This window comes from Mytilus californianus, unplaced genomic scaffold, assembly GCF_021869535.1.
Source record: "Mytilus californianus isolate M0D057914Y unplaced genomic scaffold, xbMytCali1.0.p SCAF_1, whole genome shotgun sequence".
Taxonomy (NCBI): Eukaryota; Metazoa; Mollusca; class Bivalvia; order Mytilida; family Mytilidae; genus Mytilus; species Mytilus californianus.
In genome coordinates this window covers 71,149,894-71,170,035 of record NW_026262581.1, presented here as the reverse complement: position 1 = coordinate 71,170,035, position 20,142 = coordinate 71,149,894, and the positions used below count along the sequence as shown (strand labels likewise).

Genomic DNA, 20,142 nt, shown 5'->3' with positions numbered 1-20,142 from the left:
TTTAAAACTAAACAGCAATGGGAACCAGATGATATTACAAAGCCTCATTCTCATTACTATGTTTTTGTAGGCCCCAGAAGTGATACGTATGCAGGAAGATAATCCTTATACTAACCAATCAGATGTATATTCCTTTGGTATTGTATTGTATGAACTGATGACAGGCCAACTTCCTTATGGCAATATCAGTAACAAAGATCAGGTATATATATATATAAACAAGTCTAAATTGAAAACAGCGTTCAAACCTATGATTGCGTTGTATAAAATTTCTTGTTAGAGGGGTCTAAATACAGCACAAACAACATTTTCCAAAAGACCAAAAAAGTAAAAAAGTATATTTTAACAAAACGCATTTGACTAACAGGTCGAACAACAAATGTTCTTAAACCCTGCTGACTGCCATTGGCGATTGCCAAATAAACGGATCACCGATGTAATAAATGGATCTTAATTATAAATTAAATACTAAACAGAAAATAGTAAACTTGCGGAAAAGATGGTATACCGCAAACACAAAAGGTGCAAAGGTTTTTGTACACCATATCCGGATTTCGACAGTTAATGTCTCTTCAGTGATGTTAGGAATCGAAACGGTATTTGGTAAGCCATACAGTTTACCTCAATTTAGGATAGACTCTTGAATTTTGAGGAGTCAAAATAGGATATATATATAGAAGTGTGAAAACAGTGTTGTTTGGTTATTTTATTCCTATTGTGTTACCGTAGAAAGGCTTGTATAGTTCGCAGTGGTACATAGTCCGCACCCCCTTCTCCCCACAAAATTTTAGGTAAAAAAACTTTTTGTAACTGTTAGAAAAGGTCTAATGAAACTCCGGTAATTTCAAATCCTGTGCGGTCGTTTGCGGTATTTTCTTGGAAAAACCTGTTTTCCATCATCAAACAGAAGCTGAAACTGCTTGTTAATGATTCTAGAATGCTTCATGATTGTTAAAATAAGTTTAATTCACTTAAAAAACAATTTAGAAACTTGTGTATGTTTAAACAGGAAGTTTAAAAAGCACGTGTAAAAGAAGAAATTAACCGGTGAGAGTCGAAATCCGTACATAACAGATATCACTATAATACGACTTTGAAAGTAAAACAGTTCCATCCTTTTGTAAAACAGTCTTTAATATATCTATCACATTAATGTTTGAAGGGTCTTAAGCTAATACAAACCATATTAGTCAGTATGAAACACCAAAACGGAACGAACAATAACCGATTTCGTTTTGTAGTTTACAAATTCTAAGCTGGTTTACGGTTGTCTTTTTCACTATGTTTGTATCGTTTCAATCGAGCAGATACCAGTTTATTTCAACCAATGCATTGAAAAGAAACGAGAAATTTGTAATGAAAGGTTTAGTTTTTATATTTATCAGTATTAATTTGATATTGAATAGAAATAACTTATTAATATGGATGAGTTAAAATTATTAGTTTGAAAAATAATAAGAGCGCCCTCTACAATAGAAATAACAAAGATGGCGGAACGTAAACAAACCACCTCGACCACGAAATTGAAATTTTTCTCTTATTTCTTGCTTATTGTACTCTATAGTCCGCACCCCGTCTGGAAGGTCCAATTTTGGAGAATAAAACCGCGGACTATACAAGCCTTTCTACGGTAATTGACAGTGAAAATTGTTAATGTTTGTGTTGAGGTATTGGCTTTGCCATGGCTTTCTATGCCTATAGTATGGTTTAACAAAGGAAAAATTTTATCTTTTATATCAAATCAAACCTAAAGCTTTATTTAGACAGTACAAAATAAGCTCTGAGCTTTTAAAACAGACATAGATACAAAAGATAGATACAAATTACATACATAAGACATATCATACACAATGCAGATAAACATATACATTTTAAATATATACATCTATCCATAGATACATGTCATACACAAGTCATTTCATTCATTTTGAAATTAAGCACATATATATGTATTATGCTAAAGCACTATGTACAGTAATATATTCATACACTAAGCTAAAGCAGTAAAAAATATGTGTTATGCATTAAGCTTCATTACTAAAAAAATATAAAGAACGCAGATAATTTGATTACATAAAACAATATAACTGTAAAATATTGATTCATACATTTAGAAAATATTTTTAAGTCTCCCAAACGAAGTTTGGGAAGACTTATTGTTTTTGCTCAGTTCTTATTATTATTATGTCACCCGATCGACAATGTCGGGTGACATATTGCTTTTCCATTGTTTCTTTTTATTATTATTTTTCTTCCACCTATTTTGTCCGAAGCGTTTCTGGGAGTTTAGTGGACCAATCCTATTGAATGGTTAGCATAATGAGGTCCACCATCTAAAGTTGTGCAGGACATCTTCAGAATTTTTTAAATGGCCACCGTTACCATGGAAACAGCACAAATGCGAAAAATAGGAAAGTGTTCCAAACTTAATGAAACTTTACAGAAATGTTAGTTGGCAAATGTGAATGTGGCATTTGACTTTGGAATTTCCAAAATGGCCTTCGTTGCCATGGAAACCGGAGACAAAGTTTTAACATTGGACCCTATAGGAAAATTCTTTAGGTAGCATTTACTCACTTAACATGGTAGGTCAAATACCATGATTCTTTCATGGAATGTTCCCTGTCATGTGCCAATATGGCATCCATCTTTGAAATTTTGGAAGCGATCACTGTTGCCATGGAAACGGCACAAATTCAAAAATGACTAAAAATTTCCAAATGCTCCAAATTTACTGAAACTTAATATTAATGTTAACTGGCAAGTAAAGATGAGACTTTTGACATTGGAATTTCCAAAATGGCTCCTGTTGCCATGGAAACAAAAAATGTCAAAAATTTCAAAATGCTCTTAATGTTCTGAAAATTGATAGAAAGATGTATAGCAATATATTTATGTGCATTCACTGTTGAAAATGTTTCGAAATGGCTGCTGCTTAGTGGCAATGGGGGGGGGGGGGGCAGGGTGACAGCCGCTATTTCTTGCAATGGCAAATCTAGTTGTTATTCTTCTTCTTCTTCTTCTTCCGCCGCTTTTAAATTTGAACTTTGTACGCACCCGTTCTCCAAAACCGCTTGTCAGATTAACTTAGGGTTTCACAATATGTTAGACTAACATGTCTAGTGGTGCAATCAGGGTTTTGTTTGTGCAATGGGGTTTATAAAGGGGTACTTTGAGGGGCAAAAAGAAAAGAGGGTTTTACTATAGAACCCTATGGGATTTTATTTTTTTAAATTTTCAAATGATTATAAATTGAAAACCGTTTGTGATAGACACAATCTTTTTAATTGAAAATGTTTTAAATGATAAAGCCCATTAAATGAAATACAGGGTTAGTCCCCAGGGGTCACCCCCGTCCCCTGCCATTTAAGAAAGTTCTAATACCTTGTAAGTGGTCAAGATCCTGACCCCTAAACCATATATATTTTGGTTTGTTATGCTAAGATGGTTTGAATGATATACAGGGTTAGTCCCCAGGGGTCATCCTGACCCCCTGCCATTTGAGAAAGTTCTAATATCTTGTAAATGGTTGAGATCCCCACCCCTAAACTATATATATTCTGGTTTGTCAAGATAAAGCACATCAAATGTAATACAGGGTTAGTCCCCAGGGGTCACCCCCACCCCCTGCCATTTAAGAAAGTTCTAATATCTTTTAAGTGGTCAAGATCCCCACCCCTAAACCATATTTATTCTGGTTTGTCATGCTAAGATGGTTTGAATGATATACAGGGTTAGTCCCCAGGGGTCATCCCGACCCCCTGCCATTTGAGAAAGTTCTAATATCTTGTAAATGGTTGAGATCCCCACTCCTAAACCATATATATTCCTATTTGTCATGTCTCGAACATTTGAATGACGTATACGGTCAGTCCCCAGGGGTTCCCCCCCCCCCACCCTCAATGTTCTAATATCTTGTAAATGGTTGAGATCCCCACCCCTAAACCATATATATTCCTGTTCGTCATGTAATGAACATTTGAATGACGTATAGGGCCAGTCCCCAGGGGTTCCTCCCCACTCCCAATGTTCTAGTATCTTGTAAATGGTCGAGATCCCCACCCCTAAACCATATATATTCTGGTTTGTCATGCCAAGATGATTTGAATGATATACAAGGTTAGTCCCCAGGCATCACTAATGCATATAACTTTACTGGACCAAACCAATTTTGACTGGATGTTGCCCAATGTCAGGCGACCCTGGGAATTATGAATTATGGGAGCTTCGTTTGGGAGACTTCGTAACAGCATCCTGTTACAATCATTTCTTGTTTTTAATTGTTTTTTAACAGCAAGCATTGCAGTAGCACGAATTGCCATTCCATGAGTTTCATTAAATTTTTAGCCAAATGATGTTTTTGATCATAAGTGGTTTGGCAACCTGTTCATAATTTAATTCTTCATTACATTGCCACTACAGATTCATTTCTGTGTACGCTCATTGTTTTAAACCTAACTAAAAATATCAGGTGTGTTCAAATTTTGGCAGGCAGCTCCAGCTGTTTTGTGCAATAACTTATGAACCTTTCAACCAATGCTTTTCAAATTGTGACATGTTGTTACTGATAACAAAATGGATGTCAAGTTCCATAGTCACGATTTTCACTTTTGTTGTTTAGGAGAAATGGTCATTGATTGATTGGATATTGTCACTTTATGTTGTTTCAGTGCAATAACTTATGAACCATTCAGTCATTGCTTTTCAAGTTTTAGTATGTTGCTACTGATGACAAAATAGAGGTTTATTTGATTTTTGAAGATTTTTACTTATGGGGTTCAGGAGGTATGGTCCTTGATTGATTGAAATATGACACTTGTTGTCATTTCTGTGCAATAACATGAGAACTTGTCAAATAGTGTATAGCGGGTTATTTTTGAGGGGTGTTTATTTTTTTCGCTTATTTTGGCAGATAAATGAAAATAATTTATGCCTGCGTTTGGTATTTTCTATTTGCTAAAGCGTTTTGTGAATGATCTATTTTTCCTGGTCAGCAGGTCAATAACGGTATATGTTAGTTTTAACAACCTAAATGCCAAAGTTATTTTATAAAATGATGTGAATTCTAATAAAACTGCCTATCATGTATACCCTTATTGATTAGTGTCAAATAATATGAGAATGTAAGGTACTTTGTCTGGTATTTTATCCTTATTTATTAGTGTCAAATTATCTAAGAATTGTAAGTCACTCTTCATAATTTTATAACCTAATTAGTACATCAAAAGTCCGGTCAATTGCGTAACTAATCAAATGTAACATTTATGAGAAGTTTGTACACCTGTGACAATTATCTGAGCTACCATATCCTATTAATTAACTATATCAGAATATAATCAATAAATAAGACATCATTCACCTAAGACATGTTTCACTGTTTTCTTCCTGTCAAATTTTACAACCATTTCAGTAACCCCCACAATATTTAATTGGGAATTAAGATGCAGCCAAAATAAAAAATGCTAAATTTTTTGTATACTTTGTTGCCCCTAAATCGAGAAAATTTTAAAACCCACAAAAAAAAAAACCTTTATACGGTAATGCTTTTAAAATTTTGAGTTGTGCTCCTTGAATGATCGGAAAAAATGGGATTTTAGGCTGTTGCCGTGCAATAACTTGAGAATTGTACAACCTATCAATCCTTTTCAAACTTAATGCTATTATATGGAGGTTTGATATTTGTAATTTTCACAGTTGCTGTTCAGAAGTTCTTCAATGCTTTAACAATGACACTAGTAAATGTAATAAAACCCTGGTTTGCTGTCATTGTGTCAGCCTCTTGTCTATATTTCAGTTGTAGATAGTATGTAAGGAGGTGTTTCCTTTCTTATTGTAGATATTATTCATGGTTGGTAAAGGATATCTGCGACCAGACTATAGTAAAATAAGGTCAGATAGCCCTAAAAGATTAAAGATTTTATTTCAAGACTGCTGTAAATTTGAACGAGAACAGAGGCCTTTATTTCCACAGGTATGAATAATTTTGGAGTCAGAAGTATTTGTCCTAAAACTCAGTGGATAGATTCTTTGATAAAACGACATCTGTTTTGACCATACTAATTTAATGTATGATGATTAGAATACAAGTCAACTATAGTTCACTATAGGTAACAGTATGTTTTCAACAATGAGCAAAACCCATATGGCATACCAAGCTATAATAGGCCTCAAAATGACACAATGTAAAACAATTCAAAAAAGAAAACCAAAGGCCAAAATTATATATAAAACGAAAAGCAAAAATGATATACAGCAACAAACGACAACTACTGAATTACAGTCTCCTGACTTGGGACAGGATCATACAGAATTTGGCTGGGTAAAAACATTAAAACTATTTTGCTATCTTTTTGAAGACAAACTACCCGCTTGTTTGCAACAACAAAATACCAGTTTTGATCAAAGCACATGAAATGTAATAAAAAATAAGTTTGAAAACTTAAATTTCAAATTAGGATGAAGTAGCCATGAGAACATTGTATAATAGTTTAAATTATGACCCAAGTCATTAAGGAAGTAAAATAAATATTTCTTTTTTAGAATTTTTGGTCCATTATGTCATTTTCTAGATTTGTTTAATATACGACTGCAAAAAATTTTGCAGTCGTATATTGGTAGCACGTCGTCGTCTGAAGGCATTTGGTTTCCAGACAATAACTTTAGTATTAGTGAATAGAAATTTATGAAATTTAAACACAAGGTGTATAACCACAAAAGGAAGGTTGGGATTGATTTTGGGGGTTATGGTCCCAACAGTTTGGGAATTAGGGGCCAAAAAGGGGCCCAAATAAGCATCTTTCTAGTTTCATGACAATAACTTGTGGAACGGTGTATGGATCTCTCTGAAATTATACCACAAGTCTCCATACCACAAAGGGATGGTTAGGATTGGCTTTGGGGGGGGGGGGGGGGGGGTTATGGCTCAAACAGTTTAGGAATTAGGGGCAAAAAAGTGAGAAAAAATAAGGGTGTCCTGGTTAATGGACAATTAAGTACAATGTTGTGTTTGAATTACTACCCTTACACTGCTTTTTATATGACCGCAAAAAAATTTTGTGGTCGTATATTGGTATGACGTTGGCATCGTCGTTGTCCGAAGACACATTGGTTTTCGCACTCTCAATTTAGTTTAAGTGAATGGATCTCTATGAAATTTTACCATAAGGTTCAATACCACAAAAGGAAGGTGGGGATTGATTATGGGGGTTATGGTACCAACAGTTAAGGAATTAGGGGCCAAAAAGGGGCCGAAAATAAGCATTTTTGTAACTTCCAGACATAACTTGTGTGTTAGTGTATGGATCTCTCTGACATTGTACCACAAGGTTCCATATCACAAAGAGAATGCTGGGATTGATTTTGGGGGTAATTGCTTCCAAATTTTAGGAAAAAGGGGCAAAAAACAAGCATTTTTCTAGTTTCATGACAATAACTTGTGTTAGTGTATGGATCTCTCTGAAATTGTACTAAAAGGTTAGATATCACAAAGGGAAAGCTGGAATTGAGTTTGGGGATAATTGCCCAAATTGTTTAAGAATAAGGGACCAAAAAGGGGCCTTAAATAAGCATTTTTCTAGTTTCCAGACAATAACTTGTGTTCAAGTGTATGGATCTCTCTGAAATTGTACTGCAAGGTACCATACCACAAAGGGAAGGCTGGGATTGAGTTTGGGGGTGATGAATCATAAGGGGGTTCAAAAAATTTGGGAGTGGATTTTTTTTTCCCTTTTTTTTTTTTTTTCTTTAAAATTTTCCATTTTAAATTGGTTATTTCTGATTAAATATAAAAGCAAATAATAATGATATGGTTTGAATATTTAAATTAAAATTATTTAAGTTCTTAGACCACATTCATTCTGTGTCAGAAACCTATGCTGTGTCAAATATTTAATTATAATCCAAAGTCAGAGCTGTATCAAGCTTGAATGTTGTGTCCATACTTACCCCAACTGGGGGGAGGTCAATTCCCAGCAGCATAGTGTATTGTACAAAAGCTAAAAAAAAGGGGGGTAAATTTTTTTTTTGGGGGGGGTGTCAATTTGCAACGGCATAGTGTATTGCACAAAAGCAAAAAATTGAATTACAATTCAAATTCAGACCTGTATCAAGCGCGAATATTGTGTCCATTTTTGCCCCAACTGTTCAGGGTTGGACCTCTGTGGTCGTATCCAGCTGCGCTCGGCCAAGCAATTTATTCAACATTTTGATTCGAAAGTCACTGGTGAGTCTTTTGTAGACGAAACATACATCTGACATGCAAAATTATAAGCCTGGTATCTTTAATAAGTTTTTTTTCTTTATTTATATTTTGCATTCTTTTTATGATCTCAAAATTAGCACAAAATTATGTTAAATTTTTACCAAATGGAGAATTCCCATTGATTTTTTAGGCACTAAAATATATAGTGAAAGTGATTATGCATTGCCAAAAAATAAAATCTTAACAGTATTTTTGTTGAAAAAATACAATCATTCTTGAATTTTTAGTTAATTGAGCCATGTACTCCATTTTTATACCCTGTAAAAAAATTTTGCGGTCTTATATTGGTATGACGTCGGCGTCGTAGTCGTAGTCGGAAGACACATTGGTTTTCGCACAATAACTTTAGTTTAAGTGAATGGATCTCTATGAAATTTTACCATAAGGTTCAATACCACAAAAGGAAGGATGGGATTGATTTTGGGGGTTATGGTACCAACAGTTAAGGAATTAGGGGCCAAAGTTAAGCATTTTTCTAGTTTCCAGACAATAACTTGTGGAAAGGTGTATGGATCTCTCTGAAATTATACCACAAGTATCCATACCACAAAGGAATGGTTAGGACTTGCTTTGGGGGGTTATGGCTCAAACCGTTTAGGAATTAGGGGCAAAAAAGGGGGAAAAACAAGGGTGTCCTGGTTAATGGACAAATACTTTAGTACAAAACATAATTTAAAGCAGTGTAAATTGTCTTAATTATTCATTAACCATTACTTTATACATAAATTAAAAGCAGTTTAAGGGAGGTAATTCAAATGATGTATTTGAATTACCTCCCTTACACTGCTTTTAATTTATGTATAAAGTAATGGTTAATGTCTAATTAAGACAATTTAAAAGCAGTGTAAAGGAGATAATCCAAATACAACATTTTGATTACCTCCCTTACACTGCGTTTAAATTATGTTTAAAGAAATGCATATTTATAAAGGAAGACCAGTAAAAATATCTACAAATGTTGCATCTTTTTTTTTTTACAAAAAAATCCATATGAAAGATTTGACACCATATTTTAAATTCTATTATAAAATAGATTAAGTTAACAGATTTCAGAAATTAAAAAGAAATATTCTTCAAATCTTATTTTTTTTGCAAAACAAAAGTGGGGGGGGGGGGGGGGGGGTGTTAATACGCAACAGACAGCATAGTGTATTGCACAAAAGCAAAAAAAAAAAAGGGGGGGGTACATTTTTTTTTTTTTTTTTGTGGGGGGAGGGGGGGTCAATTCGCAACAGCAAAGTGTATTTGCACATAAGCAAAATATTGAATATAAATTCAAATCATATAACCAATTCTAAGTTCTTTGACTACAGTTATTTTGTGTCAGAAACCTTTTATGTGTCAAATATTTAATTACAATCCAAATTCAGACCTGTATCAAGCCCGAATATTGCGTCCATTTTTGCCCTAACTGTTCAGGGTTGGACCTCTGCAGTCATATTCAGCTGCTCTCGGTGAAGCAATTTATTCTTAGTATTGTAAAATGAGATTAAAATAAGAAGATTTTGCCCACAATTTATTTTTATACCCCCGCTTTCAAAAAGTGGGGGTTTACTGTTTTACCTCTGTCTGTCCTTCCATCCGTCAGTCCATCTGTCCGTCCCATGAATATTTTTCGTCGCATCTTTCTCAGGAACTACATTACAAGGATTTCTGAAATTTGGTTTCAGGGTTTATGAGTTAGCTATACCGTGTGATGAGTTTTCAGATTCATCACTCAACAACTTCCTGTTTACCTTATACTTTTAGGGGGGCGGGTGTATCATTAGTGAGCAGTAGCTCACAGATTCACTTGTTTGGCCTATTTAGAGAAGTAACTGGTAATGTTTATAAGAAAAGCTTTATAAAACATGTACTAGTTCACTTTCTCACGTGGTTTTACATCAACTCACCTTGAGATAAAGGAATTGATATAAGGGGCCAAATAGAACCTTTACCACACATACTCATTTACGTTACAATTTGTATAAATGAAATTGATCTGAAAAAGGAAGACTTGTATACATAATTTCTGCTGCTCATCTGCAATCCTGAAATACAGATTTTAATTCTACACTTTTCTATTTCAGATATTATCAGTACTGGAGACATTAGAAAGGTCTTTACCTAAAGTTCATCGGAGTTCATCTGAACCTACTTTAAATCAATCACACACAGAAGACTATGATTTAATGTACATGTGTGCGTCCCCAAAAACTCCTATAAATAGCCAGTACTCTCAGTTCATCTTTTCTTCACCTACGCCTGCTTATTAATGTAAACAATTATCTCTACACTACCAGGTCTTTCTTTTTATGTTATTGATAAATTGTACTGCTCTTATGTCATAAAGTCATGTGCACTTTTAGTGGGAAAGAAGTTTGTCAGCCACATATTGTGTATAAGATTGTGCTTTTATATCTGTCACTTGATAGCTGTCTGAAATTTATATAGAAGTTGAAAGTGAAGGATGTTTAACCATGATAAAATGCTCAAAGTTAAAGACCTTTTTAGTATCTTTCATATATATGTATATGCTTTTTTTGTTTGCGGTTTCTTCATATATTTTTAAATACGCAACTTAATTAGAAACAAATAAAGCTACAATGCAAAAAAGTATCCTGTACATTTTTTTTTAATAGTTATGTGGTAAGTTGAAGCAGTAAAGGAAATATTCCAACATTTATAATTTGCTATTATTATATGATTTAAATTCAGTCCTCTAATTACATGGAAAAAATATGATTTTATTCTACAATGAGCATTTGTCCTTTCGGAATGCATTTTAGTGCATTTGCAATAATATGAGACAAGTGTTACCTGTGAAAGAGGATGAAGTACGTATCATATTTTTTGTAATCTGATATATAGAAATTTGGGGGAAATAGTATGCTTTACAACATTGCAGTCTCCAACAACAGGGTGAATGTGCAAGTTATATTGATTTTTCTTTTTATTGATTTTCTTACTTTGTTTTATATGAAAAGGTTAGCTTTGGTAATTGAGAGGGTTTTGAGGAACATCTAACTACACCAATAACTATAGAGTGTCAATATCATGGTAGCAGCTCCAGGTACACTTAGTTCATTGGCTAAAATGGTGGAGGTGTACTCAATCTTTCTTGTTGTGAAAAAGTTAGGTCATTTACTTGCTTATGGTCAGTTGTCAATAAAACTTTCATCATATTGTATGGATATATATATATAAAAGGCTAAAAACTTAGCAAACACACAAGAAACATGCATCATTTATAAATCTTTGATAAAAAAGGCACCAAAAATCCTACATTATATTTACCGAAACAAAAATTAACGATCGTCTATCTGTTGTCTTAATTTCTTCTTTATACATTTCCTAATCTCTTATTTATAAGAAATTTACAGAAGGAAATGAGCTGTTTTAAGTTCATCTGACATAACTTTCCCAATTTAAATGCACATAATTTTATGTCAAAGGGAACTGTTAATATTGTTAAACTATTTATTTATTTTATTGTATATAGTTACCATGTGACATTAACAAGAAATGAGGTCACCAGCATTACAGCTGGTTTCGTTATAACAAGGTATAATTTGATGTTACAGTGTGTTGATTTTTTTCAAAGGTCAAAGGTCCATTAAATCAAACAGATTCCATACAACATGGATTTGTTTGGTCATTTGATAGTGCTGGATTATGCAGCTTTAAACATTTGTGATATTATGTTTTATAGAAAATACATACTGACTTACATTCTATATAGTGAGGAAATTTATGGAATACAGGAAAATGTATTAGATTTCCTTAAATTTTTTTATCAAAAATGGCAACAAACCTTCTTTGATAGGTATGTTCAAAGATAATACTGAAAATATTAAAGCTTGTACTGTCTCTACAAAGAAATGATTTGTGTTGTAATTATAAAAATTATGAACATCTCAATTTAGGATGGTATTAACTTTCATTGTAAAAATTGGTGAATTTTTTTTTTAGATATTGTAAAAAAACAAAATTATGTTGACATTTAACAATGAAAATTCTTTTTTTTTTTCATTAGAATTGTTCAGTAATAAATAAGATAAATTCAGAAATTAAATCATTTTATTATTAATATGAGAATTTCAGATTTTAGAGAAATTGCAAAAAATAAGTAATGTGAACCTAGAAATTAATAAACAAATGTAAACCCAGAAATCTAGAAATAAATATTTTCATTTGTAAGATATTCCGTAGATCTCATTTATGGCTTTAATGAAAGACAATACAGTTTATAAACTGACAGTGGCAGACCAAATTCATATAGATAGGGCGATACATTTCATTTGTGCACTAAGCTGAAATATACTTAGAAAATCATGTCAGAATATTGATCACCTGTTGACCTTCTCATAGTCAATGTTCCTCTCATCTCAGTTGCCATGGCATTACAATACATTATATGACTTTACTGTGATTTTGTGTACAATTAAGTCTGTGTAAATAGTCTTAGTGTTTGTGTATATTTTAAGATTTTTGTGTGTATGCATAATTTGTTTAAAATATATATATATGAAGATTTTAGATGATGTATATTGCTGACTTTAATTTTTGTTTGAGATATGCTTTATGGAAGTTTTGTGTTTGATGAATGAGAAAGTCTGATAGGGGGTTAGATTGTGAATTTATGTAAGGGTGTTTGTTTTCATTAGTAACATATATCAGTAGGCTGAGTTCTATAGGATTGCAATGATTTCAGTTTGGCTTTAAAAAAGAGTTATTCTTTTGAAAAATTAGTTTTCTATTCTATGAATTATATTGTAAGTAATATATGTTATCAGAAACCGTTATTGAGGGGATTCATGATTAACAGCAGAGGGTACATGATTGGTTTGACCAAGAAAACAGTTTGTACAACTGTTTTATATACTAGATAGATTGTATAGATGTCAGGGCTTGATAGAAACAGAAACAAATTTAGGGTCAAACTGAATGTTAAATCTCAAATAAAAAGTTAATAATAAGTCTGTTTTAAGGAATTTAGTATTTGAATCAAGCAACTGATTACCCCATCTCTGTAGAATTTACAATATAGTAACTTCTCACAAAAAAATTTACAATTAAGATTTTTCGTAAGTCATATTTAAATTTACATGACTACAAGTATCATTAGGAATTAAAATTTTGATGAAAAGAGCCCTAGAGATATTGGTGTGTGCAAAGATCAGTGAAAAATGTTTCCATATCATAAATAGAAGTTTACAAAGTCACAATATAATGGTGTAGCAATAACTATTCACAAAGTTTCATTTGATGGGAAAAATCTATTCACATGGACAAAGCGTTGGAATATTTATGAAAATATAAAATGACAAGTATTTAAAGGCAAGCAGAAGAAGAATGTGTCTGTTTTGTTTAAATTTTTTCGCTAAAATTAAGGATTTTCGAAAATGAAACAGATTTAAATGTTCATTGTACAAAGATTTAAATGTTCATTGTACAACTATTTTGTATTAAGTGTAAAGTTCAACTTTTGTTTTTAATATCTGATAATTGAGAATAAATTCAGCCTGAAAATTGTAAGGGCTATTCTAGAACCAAATTTGGAGGGACTGGACATCATTTCTTTTAAACTTCCACCATTCATGTAAGGTAAATTTGAATGTACTTGCCCCATTCTAAAACCACCAGTCCACAAGTATTAAAAAAACAGCTTGAATTTACTTCATGACAGATTGCTGACATATGTTTTTCATTAGTCCCATTTTCTTCACAGAATAAAAATGTTGTCATGTTAATACAGTGAAGAATGGTAAAAACGTGTTCAAATTTAGATAATGATTTTTGTGACAATATAATTAGTGGTAAAATCATTGCTGTTATAATTAGATAAATAGCATTGTTTGTTTCTATCCCTCATTTAAAGTACAAGTTGAGCCTTCAACAAATTAAACAAAATTTCAAGAGTCCAGTAAAGGAGATTTCATTTGAAGGTAGTATCGAGAAGTCGGTAGAAATATCATAGGTGCAGTTACAAGCTCTAATAGATTTGTACTCAAAGTCTTTGAAGAACCAAAATAATGGAAAATTACTATTAACAGGGACATGTTGTATTAAAAAATTTTTTGCTTTAAGATATGAACTCTAAATTGCCAGTGTACTTATATATTTATACATAATTTGAGTATGGAAATACATGTGTTAGTATATGCGCGTCTGTATGTGTGTACATGTGTTGGTGTAAATGATAAATGGAGAGTTTGAAGTTAATGAATGATAGTTTTAATATTATGTGTGAAAATGAAATGCATAAAGATTCCTCCTTGTGTATGAATTTTTAATAGAACTTCCAGTAAATGTTTGTTTTAGCTGTGTTTGGCAGGGTGAAATAGAGATGAACTATTTATTTGTATATAAAAATATTCCAGTTTTAATGGTCATGGAATTGTGCTCACATGGTTTGTTTTTTTCTGTTTTTGAAGGGAACGTGCAATGTACAATACTTCTACACAAGCATCATGTATATTATATATGTCACCAATTTGATGGTGTCGTGATTTTGTATGGTTGAAGAAGATAGGGTATGAATGCCTGCTCCTGTGTGTTATATAAAGCACTTCTTATTGCAGTCTTTTTTAAAGAAAACATTTAATTTCTGTTAATATGATAACAAGTATTTGTTCAAAAATAGATGTGAAAAGGAAAAAATTATTTACAAGTTAATATCATCAGAATTAATGTCACATGATATTTTGCTATATGACTGACCTTATTGTATTATTATTGCAAAAATATTTTACTGCTTTTTAACCACACTTAGTGATGACAATTAAAAAGATTTTTCTATCAACCTTTTTAATGGATAACACTTTGTCAACTTTTTCCATGACAGGAACCTGTCAATACTCATATATCTTCATGCAGATCTTTTAGGAAAATATTGCTTCTGCTACATATAACATTTTCCTTTCCATTTATCAGTTTGGTTAAATTTTTCCGTAAATTTTGATATACAATGATTTTTGTCGAGCCTGCGACTTTAGTCGAAAAAGCGAGACATAGCGATCCTACATTCCGTCGGCGTCGTCGGCGGCGTCCACAAATATTCACTCTGTGGTTAAAGTTTTTGAAATTTTAATAACTTTCTTAAACTATCCTGGGTTTCTACCAAACTTGGACAGAAGCTTGTTTATGATCATAATATAGTATCCAGAAGTAAATTTTGTTAAAAAAAAAAATACATTTTTTCCTTATTTTACTTTTAAATGGACTTAGATTTTCTGCCAGGAAACAACACATTCACTCTGTGGTTAAAGTTTTTAAAATTTTAATAACTTTCTTATACTATTTTGGATTTGTACCAAACTTGGACAGAAGCTTGTTTATGATCAAAAGCTAGTATCTAGAAGGAAATTTTGTAAAAAAATAAATCCATTTTTTCCGTATTTTACTTTTAAATGGACTTAGATTTTCTGCCAGGAAACAACACATTCATTCTGTGGTTAAAGTTTTTAAAATTTTAATAACTTTCTTATACTATTTTGGATTTGTACCAAACTTTAACAGAAGCTTGTTTATGATCAGATGCTAGTATCTAGAAGGAAATTTTGTTTTCTTCCAGTTAACATAACATTCAGTCTGCAGTTAAAGTTTTTAAACATTTATTAGATTCATAAACTATCCTGGATTTTTACCAAACTTGGAGAGAAGCTTCTTACAATCAAAAGATAGTATCAAGAGGAATATTTTTATTGATTTACTTCCTCATTTTTGTTGAGTCTGCGATTAACAGTAAAAGTAGGCGAGACACTGGGTTCCGCGGAACCCTTACAAATTTTTTACAATAGTATACATGTAAAAGATACTAAAACTTTCCTTTATATTTGAATATTATATTGTGTCCATTTGTAATCAGGAATGATTTGAATTTGATCTATAACTTTAGGATTCTAAACACAGCTACCAGTCACATCATGTTTGATGATTCTTGATATTTCATCAGAAAGTTTAAATTTGAATTTCAGATCTGCCAAGTGGTCATAACATGATTTTTTGTGTAACATAATACAATTGTTGACTTTGATCATTGATCAAACTGTCCATGATCATATGTCTTTCAATTTTATGTTTTAAAGATAAAGGCTAAGATTGTCAGATGCTGAACAAAGATTTACGACCATATTTTCCATTTGCATCTCCTTCAAATTAAGTTGACCACAGAGGATTTTGGTTGTAAGTTTAGGACTTTTTTTTCAAGATAATACTGTTAATTTATTATATGTAAGAACCAATTCCTCCAAGCTAAATTTGTTGTTTCTCATGTTTTGATTTTAAGTTAATTTTGGAAAAAAAAGGAATAAAAAATATAGGCAACTTTCATACTACATTTGTAATTTTGTGTTCTATCCTTTATTAATCCCATAAACAAGAATTTTATCTTGAACACACAATATTTAGGTTTTACAATTTGTTAGTTTTGACAAGGGGATAGTTGTACCTTCATAACAAATCTTACTTGTCTCCTATATCAATCTTATACTCAGACATTCAATAAAACTTTTACAATGTACTTGTAATAGTATAACTTTCCCTTCAAGACAATTTTTTTTTACTCTAAACATTTGCTAAAAAGATAACAATTTTAACTTTGTAAAGTTTTTCTCAAAGGCAAACATGTATATATTAATTGAAGCCTCCTTGCTTTATTCCCTATATTTTTTAACTCCCAACAAAAAATAATAAATCAATCAATCAAAACTTGTTGACTTAATAAAGATTGATTGTGGGGGAGATTAAAATATCGCTTTGAAATTGACTAAAAATGTATTTCCTATTATAGTAAAAAAAACTGGTAAAAATGACATTATAAACTATAATAAGTATTCACAAAAATAGAAATGTATTTTTAACATGTTGAAAGCATTTAAACATCCAAAAGTTTATCTTTTTATGACTGCTAAGAAATGTGAACAAAAATTTATGTTTGCAAAGTTTTATTCAAAATTAAACCTCTGTTTTGGTTTGTGTAATCTGCTAATGTTTTGAAGTCTTATGAAACAAAACTGCATTCCAATAAGTATTTAGTTTTATACATGATCAAGAACAGTTATACAACCTGTTTGACTTTTGAAAGTACAAGACCCAGGAGAGGTATTGTTATTCAATTATGTGTTCAATTACTTTTTAAACTACAATACTATATGATCCTGTATCATTATCTGGTTTCAGGAAATACTTCTGATATTTTACAAATAATAAAAGTGTACTGCAAAGTAAAAAGATAATGTTTATATTGCAAATATCTATCTGATCTTACAGCACATTTGATATGTTTATTCAGTGCTTTTTAAAGGGTTTTATTTATAGTATATATGGTGTATGATTGAAAAGTGTGAAATTAAATTGTGTTATATTTAAATGCAAGTAAAAATTTCCTTTCTGATCTGATTTTGTTTTCAATTTTTAGAATTGTCCATTTCGTTGAATTTTTTTGCCCCAGCCACTAATTGGTTTCAGCATAAAGTGTAACCAAAGTCTATCCTCCTGAAATCAAACAATTGTCAAGACGTTTTTACAGCAATTGCTTTCATGCTTTGGCATATAGCCATCTTTGTGACCAAGATCGATTAAGTCAAAGTTTTTGAGCAGATAAAACTGATTCCTCGTCTGTCATTCTAAAAATCCTCTGTATGTTTTCTAATGGAATACATTAATTGAAATAGTTGAAAATCAACAGTGGGTTTGTGAAGTTTCAACATATGTTCTTGTAGATGTATTTTTGTATTTAAGAGGACAACCGTTTGACTTATCACAAGAAGGTAGAAGGTCAAGTGATAAGGTGCATTTTTTATACCTGCGATTTCCTTCTTGAGCTGTTTCATCAAAATATTGAAACATGTCAGTTGTTGATTTAATATTGAAAATTTGACTGAATTATACCTTATACGGTTTAATGTTATTTAATTCGTGTTTCTTTTTTTGAAAGAGGTCAAGTTGCTCTTGTTTAATCATAAAATCTTCGTTTATTAAAAAAATTATTGTAAAATCACTACGCACGTTATAGTAATGTAAAAATCAAGATCTCGAGACAATGCCAAATGTCATAATGATCCTACACTAACCATGACCATCGTCTTATCATTTGATAGTTTAAAGATAGATCTCTCTAGCATTGACCGTGTACCAGTTTGGTCGTTTTCATAGGGCGATCTGCCCTTCCTTTCCTGACTGACACCCTGTACTCTTTTTATACGCCCTGCGCGATTTTGTGAATTTGTACACGAATAAAATATTGTCTGATTTTGAACTTTTCCCCAGGTAGACAATCATGATCAGCCAATCAAAATCGTTGTTTCTCATGATAATTGGGCTGCATTGCAAACATGCTAAATTTTGAACTTATTTGGAACATCGAAATGGCTAAACTGAATAATTCAGTCTTTATATTCCGCTGATCTATGATTACTTCATTAACGCCTGAATGCATTGACAATGAAAAATCTTCAATCAATCATTCGGAATTAGTTCGGAATTTACCTATCTCGATAAAATTGAGCTGATTGCTAATTGGTCACCTCTTCTACAGGGCACCAATCAAAATCCAGGATTCATGAAGAGATTTTATCGTGTTAGGAATTCAGGCCCTCGCAAGTAGGAGAGATCGATTACGGGGAGGGACTGAGATCATGGCATATGGATTTTCATCTGGAAGAAGGTTCTCACACAGCCTCAGAAGAAAAGCACGACTGATTTACAAAATTCAAAGATACAGTACTACCATAATACTTTTGTCTTATTTCTTTTACAATGCCCAACCGGGAAAGACGTTTTGAAAGAAGAATTAGAAAAAAGTAAAGAAACAAACAGGAGTTTGAATGACTTCTTTTGTACTGCATGAGTGTTTTAAAAGTATTTGATTTACAATCCTATGCAGAAAATCGTCAAGAGTATTGACAATGAATCCATGAAACTTTTTAACTGTAAATTAATTTCTTTATTTTAAAATCTTTGGCATTATTTTTTATGTCATTAGTAATGAAAGGGGTTTTAAGCGTTAAACAGGTCGTCACCCTGGGAAATGTTAAACATTGTAAAAATGACTTTCTGTTAGATAAGTCTTTTATTGATATGAAGTTAAAACATCATTAATTCTCACTAGATAAGACTCCTCTCAGGGTAAATTTAATTCTTTTACATGTGGATGAAAAATAAAAGTCACAAACACATTAACTAGGCAGCAATTGCTTTAACAGCCTTTAAGGCTTTGATTCTTTATGTCTGCAGATATTATTCTTGTGTAGGTTAAGTTTGTGTTTTCTTGCAGTTGACAGGCTTTTTAAGCAATTACAGTTATTGAACATAAAATACATTTCATGCAAATTGGACTTTTTATTATGCCTCACCTACGATAGTAGTAGGGGCATTATGTTTTCTGGTCTGTGCATCTGTTCGTCTGCCCGTTCGTCCCATGTCAGGTTAAAGGTTTTGGTCAAGGTAGTTTATGATGAAGTTATAGTTGCATCCACTTGTAACTTTGCATACATAGCCATTATGATTGGAACTTTCTAAAAAGTATGGCAAATTTGGGTTTTGGTCCAAATTTTACGATTCATTGAACATGAAAATGGGATTGTTGACCCGCCTACGATAGTAGTATTATTGAATGTTACCTTTTCTATTAACCATTATAATATCTTCTCTTTCAGCATACTTATATTGGGTGAATGCCCTCCAGACCAGGCGGGCTAGCCGAGGTCAGGGGAACCCCTTCCGAAATTTTTTTTGAAGGGTGTTCCAAAAAAAACATTTTAAGGCATTTCCAACATTATACAGACCTTGTTGGATTTAAAAAAGCTTCATTTTTAGACTTTAGACCCTTTGAAAACCATAATTGTTAGGAATATAGCATTAGAAATATTAGTGTTGCATCAAGTTGTATAATGTATCAA

General features: G+C 32.0%; 1 protein-coding gene across 2 annotated transcripts in view; it reads left to right on the top strand.

The window, feature by feature from the left end:
* The window catches only part of LOC127723397 (serine/threonine-protein kinase B-raf-like), a 50,627-nt gene extending 32,991 nt beyond the window's left edge, over positions 1–17,636 (top strand). For both annotated transcript variants that reach the window (XM_052230013.1, XM_052230006.1), the window contains exons 14-16: positions 71–202; positions 5,837–5,971; positions 10,330–17,636. In XM_052230013.1, the coding sequence (XP_052085973.1) occupies positions 71–202; positions 5,837–5,971; positions 10,330–10,515 (453 nt within the window). In that variant the 3' untranslated portion in view covers positions 10,516–17,636. The remainder of the gene's footprint in view (positions 1–70; positions 203–5,836; positions 5,972–10,329) is intronic.
* The last annotated feature ends 2,506 nt before the right edge of the window (positions 17,637–20,142 follow it).